This window comes from Canis lupus, chromosome 12, assembly GCF_048164855.1.
Source record: "Canis lupus baileyi chromosome 12, mCanLup2.hap1, whole genome shotgun sequence".
In the NCBI taxonomy this organism is placed as follows: domain Eukaryota; kingdom Metazoa; phylum Chordata; class Mammalia; order Carnivora; family Canidae; genus Canis; species Canis lupus.
The window spans coordinates 3,953,887-3,981,829 of NC_132849.1; the positions used below are offsets into that span (position 1 = coordinate 3,953,887).

Genomic DNA, 27,943 nt, shown 5'->3' on the forward strand with positions numbered 1-27,943 from the left:
CACCAATAAAAAATAAATTTATTTTAAAAAATGCAGATTTGTAACCTCTTGAATTAGAATCTCTGAATATGGAGCCCAAGAATTTCAACTATTAACAAGTTCCCAAGGTAAGTCTTACACATTTAAGTTGGAGAATTAGACAAATGTAATATTTAGAACTACTATGACATAATATAAAATAATAATATTTAAGAAGTAAATAAATGTAACATAGTTTAGTGTTGAAACTTTCATAGTATTGGATGCTCTTGACCAACTATAACCTCTGATCAAATAAACTCCAACTATATTATGCTATCATTAAAAACTATAAGGGGATCCCTGGGTGGCTCAGAGGTTTGGTGCCTGCCTTCAGCCCAGGGCATGATCCTGGAGTCCCAGGATCGAGTCCCACGTCGGGCTCCGTGCATAGAGCCTGCTTCTCCCTCTGCCTGTGTCTCTGCCTCTCTCTCTCTCTCTCTCTCTCTGTCTCTTGTGAATAAATAAATAAAATCTTTTAAAAATAAATACATACATACATACATACAATAAGGTAAAGACTAATTGATGACATGAAAAGGTATCTACAATGTTTAGTTTGTTACAATAGTCAAGTCTTATTCCACTCAAGTAAAATACAAATATTTATAACATAGAACATGGGGTACCTAGGTGGCTCAGTTAGTTAAGCATCTGACACTTGATTTCGGCTCAGGTCATGATTTCAAGGTCATGAGATTGAGCCTCATGTTGTCTCCACACTCAGCTCGGGGTCAGCTTGTCCCTCTCTCTCTCTACTCCTCCTGCTCACATTCTCTCTCTCCCTCTCTCTCAAATAAATAAAAAAAAAATTTTTAATCTTTTAAATCTTTTTAAAAGGATTTTATTTATTTATTTGAGAGAGAGAGAGAACATATGAACACGAACGGGAGGAGGGGCAGAGGGAGAAGCAGACTCCCTGCTGAGCAGGGAGCCAGTCATGGGGTCCATCCCAGGACCCTGGGATCATGGCCTGAGACAGAGGCAGATGCTTAACCAACTGAGCCACTCAGGTGCCTCAATAAAATCTTTACCAAAAAAAAAGAACACAAGTCAGGAAGAATGTATACTGAAAAATTAATCAGGATGATAGAACTCTACGTTTTCTTACTCTCTTCCTTTCTTTCTTTTTTATTTTTTTGCCTATCTGTAATTTCTAATTTTTTGCAACATATGCAAATACATGTGTATGATGTGATCTCTGTGAAAACAGAGACTTTGCTTTGTTTCCTGCTAAACCTTTACACCTTGAAGAGTGTCTGGTATAGGAAAGCTTGCAATAAGCATATGTTGAATAAATAAATGTTAAATATTATTAAATAAAAATAATAAATAAATATTAAAGGGAAATCACAGATGTGATTCTGAACACCAGTAGACTGTGGTATAAATAAGCGGCTTTGGCTGAAGGTGTTTGCTATGTGCTAGATGAGTTTGCAACGCTAGACTTAAACGGTGATGTTGCTTATATATTTATGGTTGAGTCTTTAACATATATTCAACATATGTGGCAATATGAATAGCCTTTAACATTTATTGTGTCATCCAACATTTGCAAAGCCCCTTACTATAGGTAACTGTGAAAGTCGTCACTCCATATGACATCTACTGCAACATGGCAGGTGAGAGGCACCTAGTAACTGTCAAGAGAATACAACCAGAGAATGGCCAGCTGTAATACTGAGAACTCCAGATGCTGATCCAGCAGTGTAGAGTGCCCCTGATATTAGGACCCAAAGAGGGAAGGAGGATGCCTTATTCCTAGCACTTAGCGCAATGAAGAGCACATTGCAGGGCTCAGTAAATGGATGTTGAATTTCCCAGACTTCAGGAGACACGAATCATGGTTGGAATAGGGATGAGCACACTCTCGTCAGAAATAAACTAAGCAGAGCTGTGAGGGGGGGAGGAGGCACGGTGCTGGGCTACAAGACAGCTTCATGAGCATCTCTAAGACCATGGATAGAGACAGCGAGGGAGCACTGGGGGAAGGCAAGGTGCAAGAGGACCAGACGGAATGTGTTAGAACATGCCAGAGGTTCCCCGGCATGGTGGAGAGTATGCGTGAGCATTCCTGAAGCAGACTGCACACATATCACATCAGGGCACCAACAGGCTGTGACAAGGGGCAGCATAGCAGCATGGCAAGGCTTCAGGGCCAACTGCACGTCTGCCCCTTTTTGGCTTTGTGAAATTTTTTTTAACTCTTTGAGCCTTTGTTTCTTCATCTTTATCAAGGGGCTTTAAATGCGTCCCTCACAAGTTTATTGTGAGGATTAGAGAAAATGTATATTATAGAAGGCCAGAGGGGCAGCCCCAGTGGCTCAGTGGTTTAGCGCCACCTTCAGCCCCGGGCGTGATCCTGGGGACCCGGGATCGAGTCCCACGTCAGAATCCCTGCATGGAGCCTGCTTCTCCCTCTGCCTGTGTCTGTGCCTCTCTCTCTCTCTCTCTCATAATCTCATTAATCTCATGATTAAATAAATAAAATCTTTAAAAAAAAAAAAAAAAAAAAAAGCCCAGAGCAGGCTGCCCCAAAATGCACCACAGTGGCATGCTGATTATTTTGAACTGGAGCCACTTGGGAAGCAGCCAGTGCAGGGACGCTCAAACCCTCCTCTGACTCCCCGAAAGCAGGAAACACATCTCCCACACGAAAGGTACCCTCCCTGTACTGGGAAGTAGAAACACATCCCTCTCACCAGAGATAGGAACCTTAAAATTGGAAAAGCTGTAGAAATAAAAACCTTGTTAATTTTTTACTAATCTAGGGAACCCTGGGTGGCGCAGCGGTTTAGCGCCTGCCTTTGGCCCAGGGTGCGATCCTGGAGACCCGGGGTCGAGTCCCACGTCGGGCTCCCGGTGCATAGAGCCTGCTTCTCCCTCTGCCTATGTCTCTGCCTCTCTCTCTCTCTCTGTGACTATCATAAATAAATAAAAATTAAAAAAAAATTTTTTTACTAATCTATCTCAGCCCAAATTCTGTTTAGAATTCTTTGCTAATTAAAGCTTGCAGGGACGCTTGTCTGGTTCAGCGGTTGAGCATCCGCCTTCAGCTTAGGGTGTGATCCCGGGTCCCGGGATCAAGTCCCACATCAAGCTCCCTGCATGGAGCCTGCTTCTCCCTCTAACTATGCCTCTGCCTCTCTCTCTGTCTCTCTCATGAATAAATAAATTTTTTTAAAAAAAGCTTGCAAATATCTGTTTTCCTTATCCTTTATTGCCTCTTCATCTGAAAGATATGAAAACTGCCTGCCTTGCTTATTTCTTTGGGTCCCAATTTCATTATTGGGCCTTCGTGCACACATAAAACTTTGGGTTTTTTCTCCTGTTAATTGTCTCATGTCAATTTAGTTCCCAGTCCAACTGGAAGACCTGGAAGGGTAGAGAATGAATTCTCCTCACAATATAAAATATTGATCCAGGGCAGGGATTTTCCTGGCACACAGTAAGTGCTGAATACATAGCCACAACATCATGGCAGGCATGGGGCAGTGGGGGCGGATTCCAGATGGATTTGAACCACATGTTCAAAGGCCCACAAATCCCATGGCTGTGTGACTTCTGTGCGGGCAGCCGGCTAAAAGCACAGTGTGTGGGAAGGGTTTGATGTCCCCTGTTCTTCCAATCTCTCAAGATGAAGAAAATACTATAGAAGATAGAAGACAGAAGTCAATGATGCTGTGAAAGTGATGGAAACTTAGAGAGAAGCAATAATACCATCCTGCTTTTATGAAAGCCAAGAAGTAAGAGACTGTGCATGTCATGACATAAAAACTAAAATCCAGGAAGGCAGATGTTTAAAAGTTCACAGGAAAGACATAATTAGCTCCTCATTATGCTTTAAAAACTCACTGAGGTACTATTAATATATAAATGCATTACTTAGTGGCAGTCCACTACATGCTTTCTTCAGCAATGTTTATAAAATATGTATTCGTATGAAATCGTAACATTTTGTCAAAGAAGTTTTCCATTAATTTCTGTATACTCCTACCTTCAAAGTACCAAACTATTAAAATACCTTAGCATAGAGAATGGGCATTTTTCTCACTGGCCTAATAAAATCTTTAAAGAGAGAGAAAAAATAGGCAGAGAAGCATATTTGAAGGGGAAGATGCTGAGCCCAACTTTGGCCATATTTAATTTGGAGTAGCCGTGGGATACTCAGTAGAGATGGCCAGCAGGCTGCTGGCCTACGGAGATGAAGATCTGGAGGTCAGCTTGTATGTACAGAGGTGCTGATTAAACCACGCACCAGAATGAGGTGTCCTGTGGAGAAATGCACAACTAGAGAGGGGCTGAGGATTGAAGCTTGGAGAACACTGGCACTTGAGGGGACCTAGGGGGAGAATCGGGAGCAATAGGCAGACAAGTACATGAGGAGACAAGCATGTGAACAATCACAGAAGCCAGGAGGTGTGTAACAGACCCCTGGGTCACACAGCTCACTCAGGGAGCCAAAGAAAATGACAAGCACAGAAACACACCCCTGAGATCTGCCCAACAAAGAGGCCTTTTCCAAGCAGTTTAGGTAGCATGATGATAGCAAAGCCAAATTTCAGAAGTCTGAGGAAATACTGGGAGCCAAGAAAGAGCAGACATTGCGCAAAAACTACTCAAGTATTGAATGTATAGGAAAGAAAAAGGAGAGGAAGAATAGGAGAGCATTAATTTGGTGTCTGTCGGCTTCCAATCTACTCTTTGGTGCACACTCTGCCATACTAGGGACTCCAAACCACATCTTCACCTGCCACGGAATCCCCAGCTGGGAACCTCGCTGGGGTAGGGGAACCGCAGAGGGGAAGCGCCTGCTCCCTACAGCTACTGGTGCTCCTGAGTGTGCCAGCTTGCTCCTTCACCTAGCAGGGCAGAGTCCCCACAAAAGCATGCTATCTATCACAACTGGGAAGCTCTTAACTGGCTTGGATTTTGCTCCCCAATGGCAGGCAAATCCACTGTGCAGTTTTTCCATCCTTGTGGGAGCAGTCTCAGACACCCTGTGCCACAAGAAGTGTCCCTTCAGAGACTTGTGTCAGAGCCCCTCAGCCAAACTGACCATTCCCACCTCCTCCCTTGGCTCCCCAGCCCTGGGGGTGGCTGCTGTTTCCTGAAATTGCTGCTACTCTGTCTTTTCAGTGACTTAGCAAACAAGTCCTTCTGTTAAATTCTTTCTGTTAAAATAATAGGTGTATTTTTTGTCCCCTGCCTAAATATATTGGAGCCTTGAAAGAGGGGAGTCAAAAAAATAGGGGAGAGAGGAGAAAACCATGGCCAAAGCCAGAGAGAATACAAAACAGGCAGGATCAGGGGCTGGAGGGGCCCCCAGGTTCCTGGGACAAAAGGAAGAGAGGTAAGGATGGGTATGGAGGAAAGTCTGTTTGTGGGTGGTGGAGACTGGGGGAAATTGTGCCTAAGTGCCTGGCATTTCCCCCCAGGAATTAGAAGAAAGGTCCCTTGCAGAGGTGGGGGATGACAGACTGGAAGAACTCCTGAGGGGCATCAGGAAACTAACCAAAGACAAGTAAAGGGATTGATGAGCGGTACACAAGGCTGAAGTAGAAAAACACAGATCCAGGGCAGTCCGTGTGGCTCAGCGGTTTGGTACCTGCCTTCAGCCCAGAGCCTGATCTGGAGACCCGGGATCGAGTCCCACATCAGGCTCCCTGTGTGGAGCCTGCTTCTCCCTCTGCCTGTGTCTCTGCCTCTCTCTGTGTCTCTCATGAATAAATAAATAAAATATTTAAAAAAAAAAAAAAGAAAAAGAAAGAAAGAAAAACACAGATCCATGGCTACATGACCTTCCCCCAGGGCCAGCCACAGCTAAAGGATGGCAGCAAGGTAGAGGGGGCACCTGGTTAGATAGACAAAAACTGAAGGGAAATGAGAATGTTTGACTGATTGCTCAGGTGGTTGGTGGGATCCAGCCTGGGAGGTCAGGAAAAGTGGCATAAAAGCAGCTGACAGATGGAGAAATGTGGGGACCAGGGACTGCCGGAGGCTGAAAGCAGAGATAAGGAGGTGAGGTTCAAGTCAGTGCTCAGAGAACCATGACAGTAAGGAAAGAATGTCATGTCAGGCTCTGAGCTAAAGCCACCTGCCACAGTGGAGACCGCATTACTTTACCTCTTCATACATAGTTGACTTCTTCCCTAACAAAGCCTCCAGAAGCTGGGAAGAAGGGGAATAATGATGTTAGACAAACACTGGTGTTTATTGTAACCTTTAAAAGAACATACATTTTACATGTTGAATTCCCTCTCAAGTAGTTCTACCTATTTGCAAGGATTTATATTTCATAATTTTTATTCTTACTTAGAGTGCTTTTAAAGAACAAAGGGAAGACTTACTTTAAAAAAAAAAAAACAGAATAAAACTCATTCTGTCCTTAATTACCATATGGATCCATCGGAGCCTTTTACAAAACAAAGCTATATTTTAAGGTCTTGGTGATCGCATTTTTCTATATCTTAAAATATTTCAAGATACGAGAAAACAGAGGAGGGAATGCTTGGAGGATAGTGCACAAATGACATAAATCATCACCACAACATCATCCATGTCACCTTTCAGTTTTCCTATGGCAGTGCCCAAAGTATTGCATCATCTTTCCAAAAGTTACTTGAAAAAGTTTGAAGGCACCATCTTTATGTATGGTATTGGTTTTTGTTTGTTTTAGCTTTCCTTGAACACAGTTGAGAATTGAGAATTGAGAATTTTCTTCATGTAACAGCAAAGAGGAGAAAATTGACAAAAGAACAATTATCAGATGAGTCAAAAGATAAATGTAAAGAGACTCAGAGTAAGCCCTCTAATGGCCATGGTGAAACTGATCACCTAAGTGAGGTCTCACGCAATAAGACTTTGAATGACAACACCCTACATCAATGCATAGGAGAACCAGGTATGTTCTCAGTGAGGGGACACCACCTCACTGACTACCAGGGTCCATTCTGCTGATCTGGCCACATGCTCAGCCAAGGAAGATGGTGCTTCCCAATAGAAAAGACCATTACTTCATAAAGGGTATATAAGTAGCTACACTGCCCTCCAAACAAGCTTGCAAGAATCAATGAGGGAATGGTATATTTCTAAGGATAAAAAAGATATATGGTATTCTCATCCAGTTAGTTATTCAACAGGACGTGTTGCCTCACACAATATTTTGCATGAACCTGAACCACCCCACTTTGCTGAAAAGACATATGGCATTCTTTCACCTAAGGTTTATGCACAGAATTTTACTTGATACAGTTTATAAGTGGGAAAATGCTGAAGAGAGGGGAGTGTAACAAAGCAACTGGGAAGAAAGATGATGTATAAATAAAAGCATTCATTAGATTGGTCATTTGGTTTAAAAAATCAATAATTTGATATTTATGAATCTAAAAATGAAAATGTTTTGTGAATATGGAACAAATAAGATGACACACATGTGTCCTACATACATATAAGCAAACATCTATATATATTTTTTCAAATCCAGGAAAATATGGAATAAAAATTTGAGTCTGCCACATCTAAATTCCTATTATAATGTCTAATAAAGTTATTTTTACTATTTCCTTATTCTTACTTATTTCTATCAACTATAAAATTATAAGGTAGATAGATAGCTAGATAAAAAGTGTACGTTGGAACAGATAGTAAACGGTGATGATTATTTTCCTGAGAGTTTAAGTGCCTCATATGATTCCTGTAATCTGACCAGTTCTTCATGAGTTGAGAAACCTGAAATGAATGAGGTGTGTCTGCCTCCCCCCTCCCACAGGAGCTCTGGGAACCAGGCTACGGCACCCCGCAGTTGAAGTCACAGGCTACCGCCTTCTGGAACCGTGGGCAATGTGTGTGGGTAAAGGAATGAGGTACCACCACAGCATTCTCTCTGGTAGCTTCAAGGGCAGAACTTCCTGGCGTTTTTAGAGTCCCCCAAATACCTGTGACAACAGGTTGTGCTCATATCTCTGAATCAGAGTCCTGGCTGCTCAGGTGTCCCAAGTGGGAAATCAAGTACGGCCCTCTGAGACCCACCCACAGCCCTCCAGCAAGAGACAGAAAGCCACGTCTCAAAAATCTCAGGTCCCTGAGTCACTTCCTGGGGAGACTCCCAGCCCCTACCCTACTCCAGGCTCCAAGCCTGGCACAAGCAAACATCACTGTTTCCACTCCAACCACCAAAACCACTAGTTTCCTGTCCACAGCTCGGTCTATTCCTGACCAGCCTGGCTTGGAGGGGAGGGACAGAGCAGTGAGAGACAGACATACAGACAGAGGTTCCTTCTACTCCTGACATGTGAGAGCAGAACAGGAGGCCCAGGCAGGCACTCAGCCTACTCATGCTCAGCACCTCTCATCTAACACACACCCACTTTGTTAAACTGGCACAGGGTAGAAGTTTCATAAACACTTACTGAATACATATTTCCCCATCCCCACACCATGATCCTCTTTAACTTTTTTGTTTGTTTGTTTTAATTTTGCCACTTAAAACTCAACTGCCCTGCTTTAAAAGAGCTTTGCTTCTCTCTCTTCCTCTAAACAGCACCCACCAAACCACAAGGAGTGGCCACACTCTGTATAAAAACTAGAGATCACAGACCATGGGGGGAGGTGGGGCTGACAGAAAAACAGGTAATTCCTGTTCACCAAGTAGCTGGTTTGTTTTGCTCCTGACCAAGGGTGACTAAGCAACAGAGGGGGATTTTGCCTGGTATGGAGAGCCTCAAACTGGAGCCAGGGCTGGGCTGGGAAATTAGGAGATGGTAGCTGGAAAAGCCAGCAGAAACAAAGCAACATACTGGAGGCAATGGGCTTCAGAAATAACCTCACCTCTGGGGTAAAACACAAGAATGTAACATTTGGTGTTAAACTCTTCTTTTGTGTCCATTTGGTGTTAAACATCTCAGAGGACTTGCTGATTCACAGACCTAAGAAATGACGTGTTTTCTTTATCAAAAGCCACTAACCCTTGAAGGGCAATTTTGGAATATCTATCAAAATGTTAAAGATCATATTCTTCAGGAATGTAGGAAACCATCGATTCTACTACCAAGAGTTTCTCCTCAGATAGGTCTGTATGTGTACAGGATTCCTGACTTCTTAGGAAAGAAATGAAATGATGTAACTGTCTCTCAAAGCTCACTCTTTCACTTTTGATATTGTATCTGTATGATAGAATACTATAGGGGTACCTGGGTGGCTCAGTCGGTTGAGCATCCAACTCTTGATTTCAGCTCAGATCATGATCTCAGGATCCTGGGATCAAGCCCCACACTGGGCTCTACACCTAGCAGAATCTACTTCTCTCTCTCTTCCTCTGTCCTTCCCCTCTTTTGCCTGCGCTCTCTCTCTCACTCAAATTAATAAGTCAATCTTTAAAATTAAAAAAAACGTTAAAAAGAAGAATACTATGTAGTCATTAAGGAGATATGAATTGATATCCAAAATAGATCATTAAGTGAAAAACAAAGCAAGTGGTAAATGAGTACATGCAGTGTGGCTCCATATACATAAATCAAATAAAGCAACTAGAGAGAACACATCAAAAAACTGATTACAGAGAGTCTAGAGAGAATGAGACCCTTTTGCTTTTCACTTTAAACCCTTCTGTACTGTTTGAATTTTTTTCACAATAAGTCTGTGTTTCTTTTTTAATACTAATGGTTAGTTTAAACAGACAATATTAAAATGCACATGTATTGGCATATATATACAGTGTCTAAAGGAAAGTCTTTATTATAACATAATGAAGCACATGCTCTCACAGGTATGATCGTGGACAAGAACAGAAAGGTTGACACACAGGAGAAAAATCTAAGATATGCAGTCACCATACTCACTCTTTCACTCAAACATTCATTCATTTATGCATTGAAGGCCAAACCTGCACTATGCGTTGCAGGTTTTAAAAAACTAAGGTATGGCCTCTGCCTTCTAGGAGCTTGCTGTCTAGTTTTTAAGAGCTTAGTCGGATCCCTAACAGAGACAGAATTTGTTACCATCAAAACCACACCATATAGATTCAGGGGCAAGATGGCAGAGAAGTAGGGTCCTCAACTTACCTGGCCTCACCAATTCACCTAGATAACTTTCAAATCATCCTGAAAACCTACGAATTCGACCTGAGATTTAAAGAGAGAATAAACATTATATGGTCTCATTAATTTGGGGAATATAAAAAATAGTGAAAGGGATTAAAGGGAAAAGGAGAGAAAATGAGTGGGAAATATCAGAGAGGGTGACAGAACATGAGAGACTCCTAACTCTGGGAAACGAGCAAGGGGTGGTGGAAGGGGAAGTGGGCAGGGGGACGGAGTGACTGGGTGACAGGCACTGAGGGGGGCACTTGATGGGATGAGCACTGGGTGTTATGCTATATGTGGCAAATCGAACTCCAATAAAAAAAATATACAAAAAAAACCCACACCATATGTTATTACTCTATTACTTAGATTTATCATGACATTAACACTTTAAAAACTATATGTACATTTCTCTACAGCATGAATTCAATCACTCTCTTCTTCAGTTAAAATACATAAATAAATTCCTTGGGGGAATATTTACTTTAGTTGAGTGAACCCTCTGGCTGCCAGTCGGGATCCTGGATCCTGGAAGAGTAAACCGGTGAGAATGATGCCATAACAATGCTTACTCTTTCCCGGGTGGGCCACACTTTAGGTAAGAATAAAGTAGATATTAGTCATGATTACTTGCCTTGGATCTTGAACATCCAAATTACAACCAGCCATCTTCCACTGCAAATTTTTGAGGGACATGTGCAAAAATTACTGTTGATTATTATGAAACTTGAAGGGATTCTCAGACTTAGTGAATAAGTTAGACTAAACAATAGTCTAGGCTTAGGCTTCACATTGCTTCTCAAAGCCCTCACCTTAGGCCTTCCCTGGGTAGCTACCCAATCCAGTGACAGAAACACTAAGTTACTGCAGAAAGCAGTGAGGAAACACAATAATTCCTATAGTGGGTCCCTGTTCCAGTTATCTATTGCTGCATCCAAAAACCACCCCAAAACTTAGTGGCTTATACAACAGCTCTCCTGCTTCTCACAGTGTCAGCTGGGCAGTTTGACAGAAGCTGGAGGATCCGCTTCCACTCACATGCTGGCCATTTGGTGCTGTCCACTGGTTGCTCTAAACAGGGGTGCATCCACCAGGCAACTTGAGCTTCCTCACAGCATGGTGGCTAGGTTCCTTGAGTGAGGAGCCCAAGAGAGAACCAGGTAGACTCAATATCACCATTTAACACGTAGTGTCAGAAATCATAACAAGGTAACTTCCAAAGTAGTCACAAGCCTACCTAGATTCAAGGGGAAAAAATACAGATCCCATGTCTTGATGGGAAGAGTATGAAGGTCACATTGTCTTCTTACAATGTGTTAGAAGAGCATGTAGGAGGGCAGACACTGTTACAGCCATTTTTTTAAAAACACAGCGTACCTCAGCCCCTATTCCACCCCCAATCTGTCTCAGCTAATGAGAGCAATTCTATTCCTTCGGCCAGGGATTGGCTCAGGGTAGGCAGCCCTAAATTAAGTTGGGCAATGAGAGTTAAGAGAAATTTGCTCAGGGTTTCTAGGGAAAAAGAAGCAAGTCTCTCCGATTGAATGTGAACAAGGAAATGTATGCCCTGGATGTTCCACCTACTGCTGGTGGCTATCTTGTGATTACAAGGGCAGGTTGGACCATGGGATAAAAAGAAGAACCTTGTCCCGATAACATCACTGAGCTCCTGAATCAATCAGACCTAGAACCTCTCCGGCTTTGGGATCTCCTGTTTTAGATATTATGAACAATAATTTCATGATTACTTAAACTGGCTTGAGTCAACTTTCCGTTGCTTTCACCAAAAGCACCCTAACTCAAACAATTTCTTCCTAAAGGCTAGGAACAGAGCCAGCTAGCCTGTCCACTCCTAGGCCTTCTAATGGCTGGGGGTTGGGAGTATGGGAAACAGGCAGAGATGAAACAGAGGAAGTCCTATTGCACGAAAATGTTAAACCATCAGAAAAGACCATAAGACACATCACAAGAACCTTTAAATACTTCTGTCACAGAGAAGTCTCATACCTACTACTAACCCATCCCTTTCTTGTCCTGGACCCAGAGTCTGAGTAAGGAGAAGGATTGTGAATATCCTCTAGAAGGTGGTTGTTGCCATAAACAAAAGATATTATACTAGATCCTGTCCCCAAGGAGCTGATAGGCTAACAGGGAAAAACTGTCATACACTTAATAAATAGCTAGAATTCAAGATCACCTGGAATACATGTCACAAGAAAAGTACAGATAAAGGGCTGTGGTAGATCAATGAAGCGACAGACGCTTTTTAGTTGGAAGAGATAAGTGGAAGCTTCATAGAGAAGGTTCTTTTTGAGCTGGATCTTCATATAGGTAGAGTTTGGACACGAGGAGATGGGGAAAATATTCTAGATGAAAGGAAGGAATCACAAGAACAAAAATCAGTAAGGAGGAAAGCTCCTAAATGCACTGGAAGGTATTCAAAATGTGACCTAACACTGACCAATCAGAATAGCAGGCAGGTAGCCAGGCTGGAGCAAGTCCTGGAGACCCTCACCACACAGTGCACTAACCCTTAAGCTACTTGGTTACAGAAATTGCATGGCCCAGCAGAGGAACTGGGGTGGCTGGGCTTCAAATAGACAACACTCAGGGGTTCAGACAAGAAGAGAGGCCACTGAGCAGGGATTAAGACAAGAAGGGAAATAGAGAAGAATTTCAATATTTGAACAACCAGTGTGGCCTTACCAGTGAGAACCAGCTGGAAGATCATCTCTGACTATAGACAATAGTGAAAAGTCCCACTTGACTGGAGTTTGAATGAAGGTAAATAATGAAAAAACAGCTGGGCTTAGACCATAAAGGACCTTGAATTCCAAAATGAAGAATTCAGACAAAATAATAATAATAATAATAATAAGCATTACAGACTCACTGAGAATATTTTGATGACACATTTAGAGCTAACAGATTAGATATGATCTGATATGGTAAAACCTCCTCAGAGCAGAAATTTTAACATAATGTGACAATTTTCCTCTGGCTCATTGTGAAAGAGAATATTTCTCAACTCTACCTAACAACAGTTGAAGATCTAGAAACAATTATGTGGAGGACTTCAATGGTTTCCAACCAGCAGCACAAAAGATGTCTAGAAGAACATGAAGAAAATATGGACATATGCAGATAATGGAGGAAAGCAAACAGCTAACCACTCCAGCTTGCACAGGGCCCCCAGCACTGCTCAAGATGCCATCACAATAGCACCACTGAGGGAATTAATGAGGGTCAACAATTGGGACAGAGGCAACAGAAGTGAGGAGGAAGGGCTTGGAGGGAAAACAGTAAAGACATCCACCAACTGCAAAGTAGAGTTTACAAAGCACACTTTGATTTAACCAACACAGCATTACTGCCAGTAGCAATTAACACTGGTTATAACACCTCACCATCTAAAGAGCTCTTTTATATTTATTAGTTCCTTAATTATTATCCCCATTTTGCACATGAGAAAACTGGAGCTGAGAAGTAGAAAATAGCCTATCTAGCAAGGGAGGACGAGGCAGGAACTCAAACTCAGGCCTTTATGTTCCCTGTCTAGTGCTTCCATTTATACTACAATGGCCTCAGATGTGGCCCGGTGCTCAGGGCAAGAGCTGCAGATTATGAGAGAACCCTAAGGTCCTCCCCTTACAGTTCTTATCTTCAAGCGGTAAACCTTCTGGCCAGGACTTAAATGGAAATAGCTTACGCTGGAAGCTGAGTGAATACCCTCTGATGTTACAGCACAGTTTCTAAAAAGATCCCATTCCTATTTTATTAATCAAACTAGATTTGGGAATCCTTGAAGGTAAGAACCGTGAGATTTTTATCTCTGTATCTTCAGACCCTACACAGGATCTGGTACTCAATAAATACTCATTGAATAACTTAATAAATATAAGTTTAAGACCCTTAACAGAAATATCTTGAGATCCTCCCCACCAAGAAAAGAAAAACAACAGGGATCCCTGGGTGGCACAGCAGTCTGGCGCCTGCCTTTGGCCCAGGGCGCGATCCTGGAGACCCGGGATCGAATCCCACGTCAGGCTCTCGGTTGCATGGAGCCTGCTTCTCCCTCTGCCTATGTCTCTGCCTCTCTCTCTCTCTCTGTGACTATCATAAATAAATAAAAGTTAAAAAAAAAAAAAGAAAAACAACATAAAGAGTCAAACAATTATTGGAGCAACAAGTTACTTAACATTAAGTCATGAATGTTAAATCACACAAAATTAAAACAGATACAGCCCCTACTCTGAAACTGTACCACTCAGTCAATTTCACAAATACTCGCTGGGACTTACTCTGTGCAAACTGGTATTAATGATACAAAGATGAACAAGACAGATTGGCCTATCATTTCAAGGAATTTACATGGTATCAGAAAAGATAAAACATCTATTAACATAAATCCCTTTAATATATAGCAGAATATCAAAACCCTCTCTTCCAAAACAAAATTTATGAAATATGGTTGGAGGAGCCAAGGAGGAGTGGTGGAGATCAGGAGAGCTTCATGAAGGAGAAGCTTCACTGAAGGAGCCATAGAATTTCATCAGAGGGAACTGAAGTTAAGGATATTCCCCATACAGGGGTGCCTGGCTGGCTATCAGTCAGTAGAGCATGCACCCCTTCATCCCAGGGTTGTAAGTTCAAGCCTCACATTGGGTGTAAAGTTTATCTTTTAAAAAATAAAAATAAATTTAAAAATTAAAATTGCAAAAAGGAAAAAAAATAGGATATTTCCCAGAGAAAGCTTGAGCAATGGCAAAGAGATACATAAGTATGGAGGATTTTTTGGTAATGACCAATGATTCCACTTGGTTAAAGCATAGCATATATAAAGGAAAGTGGCAGCTTCTGCCCCAACCCGTCAGTGCCACACACCAGTTTCACTTGAGACATTCTAATCTGCTTCATGCTCTGCCCTCATCCCTACCCCTTCATCATCCTGGAGGAAGCTCAGCACTGATGGGAATCATCCACCCACCCTCCCCCTCACAGCTTCCTGACCTCCTCCTTCATGCCCACTCCATGTAAACTGGGGTCAGCTTAATGCCCATACCCATGCTTGGATTTTCCACCATTCATAAGGGCTCTACCTAAAAACATACCTTTAAACTCACTGGAAGATAATAGTGTATCAATAACTTCTCATATCCCCAGCTTTCTCCTTCCCACTTTTCCACTTGTTGTTTGACTTTATGGAAACTTGGTGCCCACCCATCTCTGTGTCCTTGCTTCTTCCATTTCTGTCCTGTACTCAGTGTGCAATGAAGTAGATTGCTTTCCCACCAATACCCTCCACTCCTTCACTCTCTTAATCCTTGTGTTACATCCATCCTGGGAAGCCCTAACCCTAAATCTACTCCACAAATCTCTTTCTTGGATCCAATGACCAGATTTCTAAGCACACCTGAAACAATCACACAAACATGTGGATTAGAGTCACTATAAATTGGAGTTATCTGCACTTTGACAGTACTCAGTCGTTCTGGGTTAGCTCTCCTCTCCATGTTTGAGACCTCTGGCCACTACCACGGATGTCCTCATCCCTGCTTCATGATGTTGACAGTGGCATCAGAGAGGCTGCTCCTCCGCAGCCCTCTCAAATCTATGGATTATCTACAGCCTCTTCCTGATTTTCTCTTTCCACTCCCAGCTCCTAGGGTAACTTGCTCTATCATTTATCTCCTTTCAATCCTGTCCATTTGCCTTCTCACACTGAGAACTCCTTCTCCATGGCCCGTGAACCTTTTCATGCCTTCCGTGGATATTGTTGTGTCTTTTTAAAGATTTTTTAAATAAATTTATTTTTTATTGGTGTTCAATTTGCCAACATATAGAATAACACCCAGTGCTCATCCCATCTCCCATCAAGTGCCCCCCTCAGTGCCCGTCACCCAGTCACCCCCACTCCCCGCCCACCTCCCCTTCCACCACCCCTAGTTTGTTTCCCAGAGTTAGGAGTCTCTCATGTTCTTTTAAGTAATCTCTATACCCAACGTGGAGCTCAAACTCACAACCCCAGCACTCCACCGACAAAGCCATGCAGGCACCCCTCGCTGGATGTTTTTAAACCCTCCCTTGAGCTAGCCCTCTCTGGCTTCTGCTCTTGCCTCTCTTCTCTCATAATCAGTCCTCTCAAATGAGCAATCCATACCCTGCCTCCACTCCTTGCCTCCCATTCACCCCCCAATCCACTGTCATTTGCCTTTCTCATACCACTGCACTATAAATGTTCTGCAAAGGTCTCCTCAGATACAAATGCCAAATCCAGGGAATGCATTTCAGGCTTCATCACACTCTGTCTCTTTGAAGACCTTCACCTTGTCCACCACTCACTCCCTCCATCTTGGAGATCTCTCTTCCATGGACTTCATGACACCAGAGAAGGCTTTGGGTCTCCTGATTATTTTTCTCTTTCCTTCCTCCTTATTCTTTAAAGATTGGTTTTATCCACAAAAGCTAGGTTGAGCGCCATCGGAACAGAACTCATTTGCCTTGTTAGCCACTATCACCCCAGTGCTTAGGTCAGCTCCACATCCAGAGAAGACCCTCCCTACAGGGTTGTATACAACTGTTTAGCATGTGTACTGAGTATTGGGCATGCTGTAGTGAGCAGGGGACCGGTTCTGTCCTCAAGTAGCTTGCAGTCTCATGAGCAAGACAAGTAAACTGAAAAGGATAGTAGAGTGTGGTAAAAAGCACAATACAAGGAACTATGGGAGAGCATTTGATGGATACAACACATGCTTAATTCCTCTGGCTTCGAAATGTGACAATACATATGAAGTTCTGTCTACCAGAGAACCTCAGGAGATACTCAGTATCCAAGGTTTTTACTGGAGGCTGGTTGCATAGGCACATCTTGTCTGGCATATGTAAAAAAGCCAAATTCCCAGAAGGAAAGAGGTGTTTGGCATAAACCACATGCTTTGTACAGTTCAGGCACAGTAAGAGAATGGTGGGAAACCTCTCAAAATCCAAGTTCCCAGAGGCCAGACCAGGGCCACTGCTAACCTTGCAAGCAGACCTTTCTAAGTACAGTGGTCTTGGGCTGGATATATTAGATGTCTGGCCCCACCTTAGCGAATGAGGAATACTTAAGAAAAAACAGGTTTTGGGGGGGGTGGGGTCATTTGTTTGTTGCTTTAAGTGGGCTCTACACTAGGCTTGAACTCATGATCCTGGGAGCAAGACCTGAGATCAAGAGTCAGATGCTTGGGATCCCTGGGTGGCGCAGCGGTTTGGCGCCTGCCTTTGGCCCAGGGCGCGATCCTGGAGACCCGGGATCGAATCCCACATCGGGCTTCCGGTGCATGGAGCCTGCTTCTCCCTCTGCCTGCGTCTCTGCCTCTCTCTCTCTGTGACTATCATAAATAAATAAAAATTAAAAAAAAAAAAAGAGTCAGATGCTTAACTGAGCCATGTAGGAGCCCAACTTAGAGAAGACAATATCTAAGTTTTAAGAGGGATGATGTTATGACTTAACTGTGTTCTCCCTTCCCCCACAAAACTTATTTGTTGAAGCTCTAAACCCTAATGTGACTCTATCTGGAGATAGGGTCTTTAGAAGGTAATATGGTTAAATGATTAGGTGATTAAAGGCCCTAAGAACAGGGCCCTAATTCAATAGGACTGTGTCTTTATAAGAAGAAGAGTGAGATCTTTCCCTCTCTCTCCACCACATGAAGACACAACAGTTAGAAAGCAACCAAGTCTGCAAGCTGGGAAGAGAATGCTCATTCAGAATTAAATTGGCTAGTACTTTCCTCTTGGACTTCCAGCTTCTAGAACTGTGAGAAAATAGATTCTGTTCTTTAGACCACCCAATATATAGTGTTTGATTATGGCAGCCCGCACAAAGACAGATGAATAGGAGAATGAGAAAGATGACTGACTATAGACACCTTTGCACCTAGATAGAGGTCCAAAAGCCCTGAGATGAGAGAGATTTGAAGAGCTATAAGCAGGAGCACCTGGGTGGCTCAGTCAGCAGCCAATTCTTGATCTCAGCTCAGGTGATGATCTGAATTCTGGGATTGAGTTCTGCGACAGGCTCTGCACTAGGTGGGGACTCTAAGGATTCTCTCTCTCTCTCTCTCTCTCTCCCTCTGCCCTTCCCCTGTGTTCTCTCTCTCTCTCATAAACAAAAATTTTTTAAAACAGTTACAAGCAAATGTGATATTCTTAGTCCTATTCTCTCCTACAGTGATTTCATCTCTCTTCCAAAGCCCCCACATCCACCCAGGAACTGAGTTCAATTGCTTCTGCCTTCTCAGCACTGAGCAATTTCCTCTCCCCAACTTCATGGCCATCTTGCCTTGGTCATTGCAACAATATTTGATTATGTTCAGTGCCTGTAGTCTCTCTCCTCTCTAGTATATTTGCTATACTTCTCAAAAGGTGCAGTGTACCATGTCACTCTCCTACATAAGGCTCTTCGGTGGTTCTTGATAGATAGCCCAGAATACAATCCAAACTTGCAAGCATAGCCCTTAATACTTTGACCCTTATCTCTCCAGTCTCCTATCCTGCAGCCTCTGCCTCACATTTACCATCACTCCACACCCAAAGTACAGGACTACAGAACCTCCCACAAGTCCTGAGAACACACATGTGCTTCATCTCTCCTTACTTCCACACAAGCCATCATGTGAGGCCTCCTCTGAGAACAGTACTCTGAGTTCCAAGCATTTCACATGAATTATTTCTTAATCTTCACAACCACATGAAGTAAATACTACTATTCTCTCCACTTGGAAATGAGGAAACTGAGGCACAGAGCAGAGAAATGTCTCATTGGAGCCTGTAGAGATAATGTGCTGCAGCACTGGGTTGGAACCACACGCTCTAGTTCAAGTATATGGGGAACGCTGCCATAATACCTGACTTCACCTAGCCTCACCACTGCGCCCCCTGCCTGCTGGATTCTCAAACATTCCTCAATACCCAGCTCAAGCAGCACTTTCACCATGATGCTTTCCCTCCTCCCACAGCACTGATTTCCTTTCCAGCATTGTCATTGTACCTTAGTCATATCTAGTCATTATGTCTGTCATACTCCATTGTGTCCATCTAAGAATCTACCCAATGCTGCACAGAGCTCAGGTAGCACATGCAGATTAGCCTGCACTGTGGAAGTTCCCACATTTATTTCCTGAATCACCCTTTTACTCCTTGTACCTCATTTTAGTCTCTTGCTATCGCTTTACCAGCCCTCACTCGTCCTCAGCTCCTTGCCTGCTTTAGCTTTTCAGTTTGATGCGCTATTTACTTTGCCAAATCCACCTTTGCCCGCCATCTATCCCGAACTCTCCTTCCACTGACGAAAATCTAGTAATAAACCCATTTCAGCACGACCCTGAGCAGCTAACAACACCACAGTCCTAAGTGAAAGGAGCTGATGACCTGGTTCTAGACAATTCATACTTACTTGGTTTAGTTCTTTCCTTTGATTTCACTCAAGCTACCTCACAGGGCAGATGAGTTATTGAATGAACAAGTATCTCACAGAAAATCAGGAAAACTGAACCACCAGGTTTGGGAAGAACAAGAACACCAGTAAAGTTGGACCACAGGCTCTGGCTCTTAGGGCTTCTACTCTTTATACAACTCAGCTAAAATCCAAGTAGCTACTTCTTTTATTTCCAGCTGGTGACTCATTTATTTTCCCCTCTGTTCTGTGCATTCTTTCTAAACTTCATAGCTTCTACTTATTCATAGTGTCCACTTCTTTGTAATTTTGATTTGCCACGACCTCATGGGTCTCTCTCTATGCAAATGTTCAGCATCAGCTCTTCTAAATGTCTAATTCTCCATGTTTCTAATTTCAATTTCCCAAGGGAAATTGAAGGACAAAAAGCTGAATGGCCCTAGCTCATGGTTCCATGTCATGTCATGAAACATCCACTGCAGTCTTCTGTGGTTTGGCAGTCCCTTGAGTCCAGAGCTAACCTCAATCCAATCACCTGTGATAGTGAGCACACAGTCAAATCCTGCAAAAAGTCACAACAGAGTTGGCCCTTCAGCAGGGGCTGTAAGTAAGGTGCTTTCCCTTAAAGAGGATTATGGTATGGAAGGTTCCATGACTCGAGAATGGAATCATTTAGACTAACGATTCTTTAATATTTTTAATCCTAGATTTCTCTGAGAATCAGATGAAAGTTATAGATCATTCCCGAGAAAGAAAATCTCTTATGCAGAAAATTTCATATATAACTTTAGGATATTTGTGGACCATAGCAGCCATCCACGGAACACCCCTCAAACCACCATGAGTAAAGTCTATTTCCAGATCACCTCAAGGGCAGGCACTATATCATATCCATATATGCATTTCTTGTGCATAACACTGGTCTTGGCACATAGTAGGTTTCCAAAAATACTTGCTAAATAAGTAAATTGAAGAATTCATTCATCATTTGGCAAAAGAACTTTTTTCAATTCAGTAGAGTCTAAGAAGCTTGTATTTTATATACAAGGCATGGAGGAGCCATTTTGTTTCATTCTTTGGTTGCGGTTTGTTTTTTAGGTGGGCTTTAGATCAGAGCTGTACAGTAGGACAATGTGTTTTTAGCAGTCAAAGGAATAGATTAGAGGGGCAAGAGGCCAGTTAGCAAAGTGCAGGAAAGAGGGAATGAAGATCTAAACTAGAGCAGTGGACGTGGGAACAGAGACCATGAGGGCAGATCCAAGAGAGTATGGAAATACAACTGATAGGAGTTGGCACTTGCTAAGATTTGGGAGTAAGAAAGGGATTTACACTCAAAATCTGACTGCAAAGTTTTCAAGTAGGGAGAATGGAAGAATGGCAGAATGGCGGTATCATTAGCAGCGAAGGCGAAGATTGGAGACAAACGGGTTATCTTCTTTCTTTTTATCCTTCCCATTCTTCTTCTTGATTTTATTTGAGAGAAAGAGCATGATGGGGGGGGGGGGAGCAGCAGCCTCCCTGCTGAGCAGCCCCCGCCCTCCCCCGCAGGGGACTCTATCCCAGGACCCTGACTGAGATCATGACCTGAGGCGAAGGCAGACGCCCAACACACTGAGCCACCCGGGCGTCCCCAAAACAGGCTATTTCTTCAATCATTGAGTCTGGGGCTGAGGTGGGGCTTTCAAGGGAATTCAAGGAAATTCGCGTCTGGAGGAACTGAGGGGAGACGCGGATGCGCTCGGGAGCGGCCAGCGCTGCGGGCCTGCGGGCCTGCGGGCCGTCGTCCTTGGCTCCCTCTCTGCAGTTTCTGAAGCCCCCTCGGCGCCGTCGTGTCACCGCACAGTCCCGGCAGTCTCGTGAAACAGGAAAGGCAACGTCCCCACCTCTACCTGAGAAGGAAACGGAGCTCTGAGGAGACAGGGGATTCGACAAAAGCATCGCGAGAACGCGGCCGGCCCACGATCAGAACCACAGCTTCCGGCTCTGCGCAGGCCTGCGGGCCCCCCTCACCGCCCGCGGTCGACGGCAGTGGCCCGGGGTTTGTGGCCTCCCCGTCCTCCGCCCGGGAGACGCCCGAGGCCATGGCGCGGCACCTGGCACGAAGCAGCGCTGCCTGCTCTGCTGGCCGTCGTCGGTGTGAAGCGACAGGCAGCCTCGGCTTCCGGGGACGCTGGCGGCCCCTCCGTGTGGCGCCTCCGTAACCGGAAGGAGCCAAGGAGCTGCACGCGGAAGAGTCCCCGGCGTGGGCGCACCACGCCACGCCCGCCGTGCGAAACTTTTGACTCGGAAAAGTCCTTCCCATCTCCAAGGCCTTCAGAACACAAACAGCGAGTCCCGGGAAGCGGGCGGGGGCGGGCGGGGATCCGCGCCCGGAAGGGGGAGGAGGGGAGGCGGGCCGGGGCGGAGGGGACCCGAGCGCAGGAGTCGGGCCGCCCCTCCCCGTCCCGCCCCGCCCCGGCGTGGCCGTCCCGAGCCCACACCCGCCGCCCGCCGCCCGCCGCGCCCAGCTCCCAGCTCCCAGCTCCCAGCGCTGCGCTCCCCCGCCGCCGCCGCCGGACCGCTTCGTGCCCGTCCCGCGAACACATGGTGAGCCCCACCTGTTTCTTATCTTCGAGGCTCTCCACCGCGCTTGATGCACCATTGCTGTGTGGACGTGGCAAGAAACAGGGCAGGGAAAATAAATCGGCGGGGAGAGCGGGAACTGGGGCCCAGAGGCCGGAGAAGGAAGCAGCCCCAAGTTACGTCTGTGGAGCGGCCGGGGCAGGGGCGGCCTCTTGGGGGGTCTTTGGCTCCCGGGCGGAGTTGATAGAGCGCTGGGCTGGGGGGCTCCGCGCGGTGCCCCCCCGGGAAGGGGCGAGGTCCCCCCCCCCCCGGGAAGGGGCGAGGGCGAGGTCCCCCCCCCGGGAAGGGGCGAGGGCGAGGTCCTGGGGCGGCAGGCCCCTGACCCGAGGCCCGGGGAGCCTGGAGACGAGTTAACGGAGGGTGGGGGCTCCGCGCGGTTCCCCCCCGGGAAGGGGCGAGGGCGGGGTCCCCCCCCCCGGGAAGGGGCGAGGGCGGGGTCCCCCCCCCCCGGGAAGGGGCGAGGGCGGGGTCCCGGGGCGGCAGGCCCCTGACCCGAGGCCCGGGGAGCCTGGAGACGAGTTAACGGAGGGTGGGGGCTCCGCGCGGTTTCCCCCCCGGGAAGGGGCGAGGGCGGGGTCCCGGGGCGGCAGGCCCCTGACCCGAGGCCCGGGCCCTGGGAGCCTGGAGACGAGTTAACGGAGGGTGGGGGCTCCGCGCGGTTCCCCCCCCGGAAGGGGCGAGGGCGGGGTCCCCCCCCCGGAAAGTGGCAAGGGCGGGGTCCCGGGGCGGCAGGCCCCTGACCCGCGACCCGGGGAGCCTGGAGACGAGTTAACGGAGTGTGGGGGCTCCGCGCGATTCCACCCCCGGAAGGGGCGAGGGCGGGGTTCCCCCCCCCCCCGGGAAGGGGCGAGGGCGGGGTCCCGGGGCGGCAGGCCCCTGACCCACGGCCCGGGCCCTGGGAGCCTGGAGACGAGTTAACGGAGGGTGGGGGCTCCGCGCGGTTCCCCCCCGGGAAGGGGCGAGGGCGGGGTCCCGGGGCGGCAGGCCCCTGACCCGAGGCCCGGGGAGCCTGGAGACGAGTTAACGGAGGGTGGGGGCTCCGCGCGGTTTCCCCCCCGGGAAGGGGCGAGGGCGGGGTCCCGGGGCGGCAGGCCCCTGACCCGAGGCCCGGGCCCTGGGAGCCTGGAGACGAGTTAACGGAGGGTGGGGGCTCCGCGCGGTTCCCCCCCCGGAAGGGGCGAGGGCGGGGTCCCCCCCCCGGAAAGTGGCAAGGGCGGGGTCCCGGGGCGGCAGGCCCCTGACCCGCGACCCGGGGAGCCTGGAGACGAGTTAACGGAGTGTGGGGGCTCCGCGCGATTCCACCCCCGGAAGGGGCGAGGGCGGGGTTCCCCCCCCCCCCCCGGGAAGGGGCGAGGGCGGGGTCCCGGGGCGGCAGGCCCCTGACCCACGGCCCGGGCCCTGGGAGCCTGGAGACGAGTTAACGGAGGGTGGGGGCTCCGCGCGGTTCCCCCCCGGGAAGGGGCGAGGGCGGGGTCCTGGGGCGGCAGGCCCCTGACCCGAGGCCCGGGCCCTGGGAGCCTAGAGAAGAGTTAACGGAGTGTGGGGGCTCCGCGGGATTCCACCCCCGGAAGGGGCGAGGGCGGGGTCCCCCCCCCCCGGGAAGGGGTGAGGGCGGGGTCCCGGGGCGGCAGGCCCCTGACCCACGGCCCGGGCCCTGGGAGCCTGGAGATGAGTTAACGGAGGGAGCCGGGGCGCCCGGCGGCGCTAGGGCAGGAAACGGCGCTGGTGGGACCCAGCGGTGCAAGCCCGGAGGTAGCGGCTCTCGGAGCGGCCGCCCCCGCCTGCGCAGCGCAGCGGGAGGAGCTGGGCGCGCCCCCTCGGCCCCCGGAACCCGCAGTCTCCAGGCCCTCCCGCCCGCACCTGCTCGCGAGCTCTCAGCCCCTGCCCACCGGCTGAGCTCGCCCTCTAACTCTTCCACTAAGCCCCACCTGCAGAATCCCCGTCTTCCCCGCCTCCTTGGTGAAGGCCGTCAGCACACTTGCGCCCGCGGGCCACAGGTCCTTTCTCTCGCCCACCAGCTGTACACTGTACGTTTTTCAGTGGTTGAAAGAAAATCAGAGGAGGATTAACACCTGGTGACACGTGAACCGATATGAAAATCAAACTTAATTGACAAAGTCCTATTAGCACAGGGCCACGCCCGTTCACTCATGAGTTGTGTGAGTTGTGTGTGTGCGGTTGCTGCCCCGGTGCAGAAGACTGACAGACGCGACGCGGACCACAGTGGCCTAAATACTTATTGTCTGACCCTTTACACAATACACTGCCAGCCCCTGCTCCAGCCTGTCAACCTTTATCCCTGCCTACTCCTTTCCTCCTCCCTTTCCACGCAAAAAGGGAGTAACACCTTGGAAAGGCAGACCCAGCATGGTCGAGAACCGTCTCCCAAGCCCCCTCCAGCTCTACAAATTTTGCAGTTCCATTGCAGTAATTTGGTAATTGTGTTTCTTTCTTTTGCTTTGGAAAACTACCCCTGAGGAGAAGTACAGAGGTTTTAATTTTTCCCATGTGTGGCTAATAGCAACAGTTCGCAAGAAGAAAAAAAAATAGTCTAAATTATAGTCCTGAAGTTAAGGAAGGGAAAAAAATAAATAAAGCAGAAGCTACTTTGAAACTAGAAAAGCAAAACAATCTGAATTCCACAAGGAAAAGATGCAGAGGCGCAGGCCTAGAGAAAGGTCTTGCCCTCCCAAATGACCTTCTTCCTGTCAACTGACATTAGTAAGACAGTGAAATTTTAGTCCTGATAAGGCTGTTGAGCAAACACATCAGTTTCTAGGCTAGGGTATTCTGTTTCATTCTCAAACCCTGGACCTACAAACATTTTTCTTTCCTTAAGAAAAAGTTCTCTTTGAGAAAATAAAAAAGAAAAAGTTCCAACAACATGACTGTTGGGAAAGAATCCACTTCCGGAAGAGTTAATTAGAACCACCCCGGAAGGGGCTTTACAGATATTGCCACATGCTCTGGGCAGTGGGCAGCTCTATGAGATGCTAAAGCAGATGAAAAGGTTACAGGAAGGAAGGAGCCCAAAGCTGAGCAGCTAAGGGCTCAGATCAATCTGTAGCACATTAACTACGGGGATTGGAAGCCTCCAGGAAGCCCTAGCAAAGACCAAATTAATGACTAAATCCCAAATTGTGAATGGCACCATCCAAAGTTCATCGTTAACATTTGAAGGTAAAGCCTCAGGGGAAGGGCCTGACAGACACCTGTCCCCAAAGCCTGCAGTTGCCAGCCCCAATCAGCAGAGGAACCGGGTGGGGGCAGGAATGACCTGGAGGTTTGCAAAACAGAACTCCCCTGAAGAATCTTGTTATAAGGAAAGCAGAGCACAACACAGAATCCTCCAGATGCGACCACCACTGAGGTTTAGCTCTGTAGATGTCAGGGTTGCTGTGAGTGGCAACCTGAGAACTCCCTTCCTGAGATCCACCTTTGTGGTTTGAAGTGACCAGAGAAGTTCCTCCCGCCATTCCTGTAAGAATTTGTGGCATCTGGAAATAGAAGGAACAAAGGGCAAGGACTGCACAAAGGGACCTGAAGGCTGAGATTCTAGCTAGGGGTGACTCTGTCAGTTCCCTTCTCATGTCTCCATTTCCTCACGTGTAAAATTAATGGTTATTGACCTTCGATGTGAAAGCCGCTATTGAACATCCAAAGAACTCTCAGATCTCCCATCCCACATAGAATAATAATAAATGAATAGATAGTTGATTTAATTTTCTTCAAGAAAATGCAGGAGTCCCAGGAATTTAGTATTGCTTTATTTTCATGTATTTATTGGGAGGGGGGTGCTGCAGAGGGAGAGAGAGAATCCTAAGCAGGCTCCATGCTCAGCACAGGGTTTGACATCATGACCTGACCCGAAATCAAGAGCTGGATGCTTAACCAACTGAGCCACCGAGGCACCCTTCAGTGTTTCTGTGAAAAGCTGCCATTTCATTCATCCCTATAGCCTCTGTATCTTCTTAGAAAACAGGAAATTATTTCATCTCTAGACAGTGCTTCATGTGCTTATGGATCTGTGGATGTATAGTTATACATATGTTTACTCAGAAATTCTAGAAGCATAAGTGAAACCTGCCACACTCTCTCTCTCTAGGCACTCTAATGCTTTTAGACACACCCACATGCTCTATGTATACCCTCACTATGTTTCACCTAGAATAAAACTGTGAGCCAACAGGGGAGGGATGCTCACAGAATATGACTTTCTGGGTTTGTCCTGGGCCCCTCTGCCCCCTAATAAATGACCTACTCTTTCAGGAAACTGCTTTGCCCCCAAAATGAAGGTGTGAGATTCTTTTGAGTGTTCTCTGGCATCTATCCGTTGTTTGAGCCCTGACTTTTTTTTTTTTGTCTGAAGGCAAAAATGTCCAGCCCTACGGAGACTGAGCGGTGCATCGAGTCTCTGATTGCTGTTTTCCAGAAGTTTGCTGGAAAGGAGGGTAACAACTGCACACTCTCCAAGACAGAGTTCCTAACCTTCATGAATACAGAACTGGCTGCCTTCACAAAGGTATTGCTCCTAGCCCCCGGCCCCCGAACTACCCAGAGCTCCAAATGACACCATTAGAAGTAAAGGCCCAGCAGCTGAGCCCACACTCCTGCCTCCTTTTTGTTCACTCCAAGCCAGGGGCCTGCATAGCCAAGGCTGAACCCCCTAAGCTTCTGAGTGAGCTCTGACCACTAAAGGACCTTTTCTTCTTTCCTTTGAATAAGGTGTACTTCAAAGATCAAAGTTATCAAACTACATGACACAGGGCATGGTGATTTGTTTCTTTCATTTGGGGAAGAGGCATATGGAATGGTAAATGATGTAATAGGGTAGTTTGCAAATTTTACTCCTCCATCCCAAAGCCTCTAGGGAAGTGCTGTCTCATGGAACTTCCTGTGATGATGAAAATAATGTTCTGTATATCTGCACTATCAATAGCACAGGTGCCACTTAAGGACTGACTTTCTAAATTCCTGATTTAAACAGCCGTATACAACTCGTGGCTGTGAGTGCATGTATGTGTTGGGAGCTGAGTGGAGGATGAGGCAGATCGGGGCCAGCATCCTCTTTCCGCCTCAGATCACTCCACTTCTGTACAGTTTGTACATTGCAGCGACATGCAATACTTGAAAAAGTGTTCCACTGCTTTTATAAAATTGAACAACCCCTAACTGTCACAGAGGAACCCTGGACTGGGAGCCAGAAAACTTGGGTTCCAGTCACAGGTCCTCCCCTCAGGCAAGTCACTTCACCTGTTTGAGTCCACCTCTGTGTCTGGGACGTGGGAATGTACCGCATACTCTTGTGAGACTAAAATGTGGCAACATAATGGAAAGTATCTTAGAAAGGGCAGTAGAAATTAACTGTATTATTAATAGCATCATTATTACGGATATTGTTATCTTTGCAGAACCAGAAGGACCCTGGTGTCCTTGACCGCATGATGAAGAAACTGGACCTCAACTCTGATGGGCAGCTGGATTTCCAAGAATTTCTTAATCTTATTGGTGGCATGGCCATAGCTTGCCATGACTCCTTTACAAGGTCTCCCCATTTCCGGAAGTAAATCGGAGGGGTTCCTGGGCCTGGCCTCCAGACCACCTCTTTCCTTCAAAACAGCTTCCCAATCATCACATCCTTCTCACATCCTACACAGACCTGAGCCCACAGTGTCCACCACCCTGTGCAGGCCAGTCCTGCTGGTAGTGAATAAAGCAATAGCATTTTTTTAAAGCACACACTAGAGTCAGTACATTTGTGCCAGGGAGGAAGAAACGTGGGAGG

At 46.7% G+C, this 27,943-nt stretch overlaps 2 protein-coding genes across 3 annotated transcripts; one reads left to right on the plus strand and one right to left on the minus strand.

The window, feature by feature from the left end:
* On the minus strand, positions 1–22,660 carry LOC140600885 (uncharacterized). 2 transcript variants are annotated; one of them, XM_072769111.1, is made up of 3 exons: positions 21,630–22,597; positions 19,537–21,421; positions 1–10,139 (listed from the first exon to the last, which is right to left on the minus strand). In XM_072769111.1, exons 1-2 carry the CDS (start codon positions 22,175–22,177, stop codon positions 21,091–21,093), a joined length of 879 nt encoding a protein of 292 aa, XP_072625212.1. In that variant the 5' UTR covers positions 22,178–22,597; the 3' UTR covers positions 1–10,139; positions 19,537–21,090. The 2 variants fall into 2 exon arrangements, with proteins under 2 accessions (XP_072625212.1, XP_072625213.1); XM_072769112.1 differs by lacking the exon at positions 1–10,139 and having other exon boundaries at positions 20,523–21,425; positions 21,630–22,660.
* S100A11 (S100 calcium binding protein A11) lies at positions 21,973–27,897 on the plus strand. Its single transcript, XM_072769113.1, has 3 exons — positions 21,973–22,122; positions 26,528–26,680; positions 27,570–27,897. The coding sequence occupies exons 1-3, from the start codon at positions 22,120–22,122 to the stop codon at positions 27,723–27,725; spliced, it is 312 nt and encodes a 103-aa protein (XP_072625214.1). The 5' UTR covers positions 21,973–22,119; the 3' UTR covers positions 27,726–27,897.
* Positions 27,898–27,943: the final 46 nt, after the last annotated feature.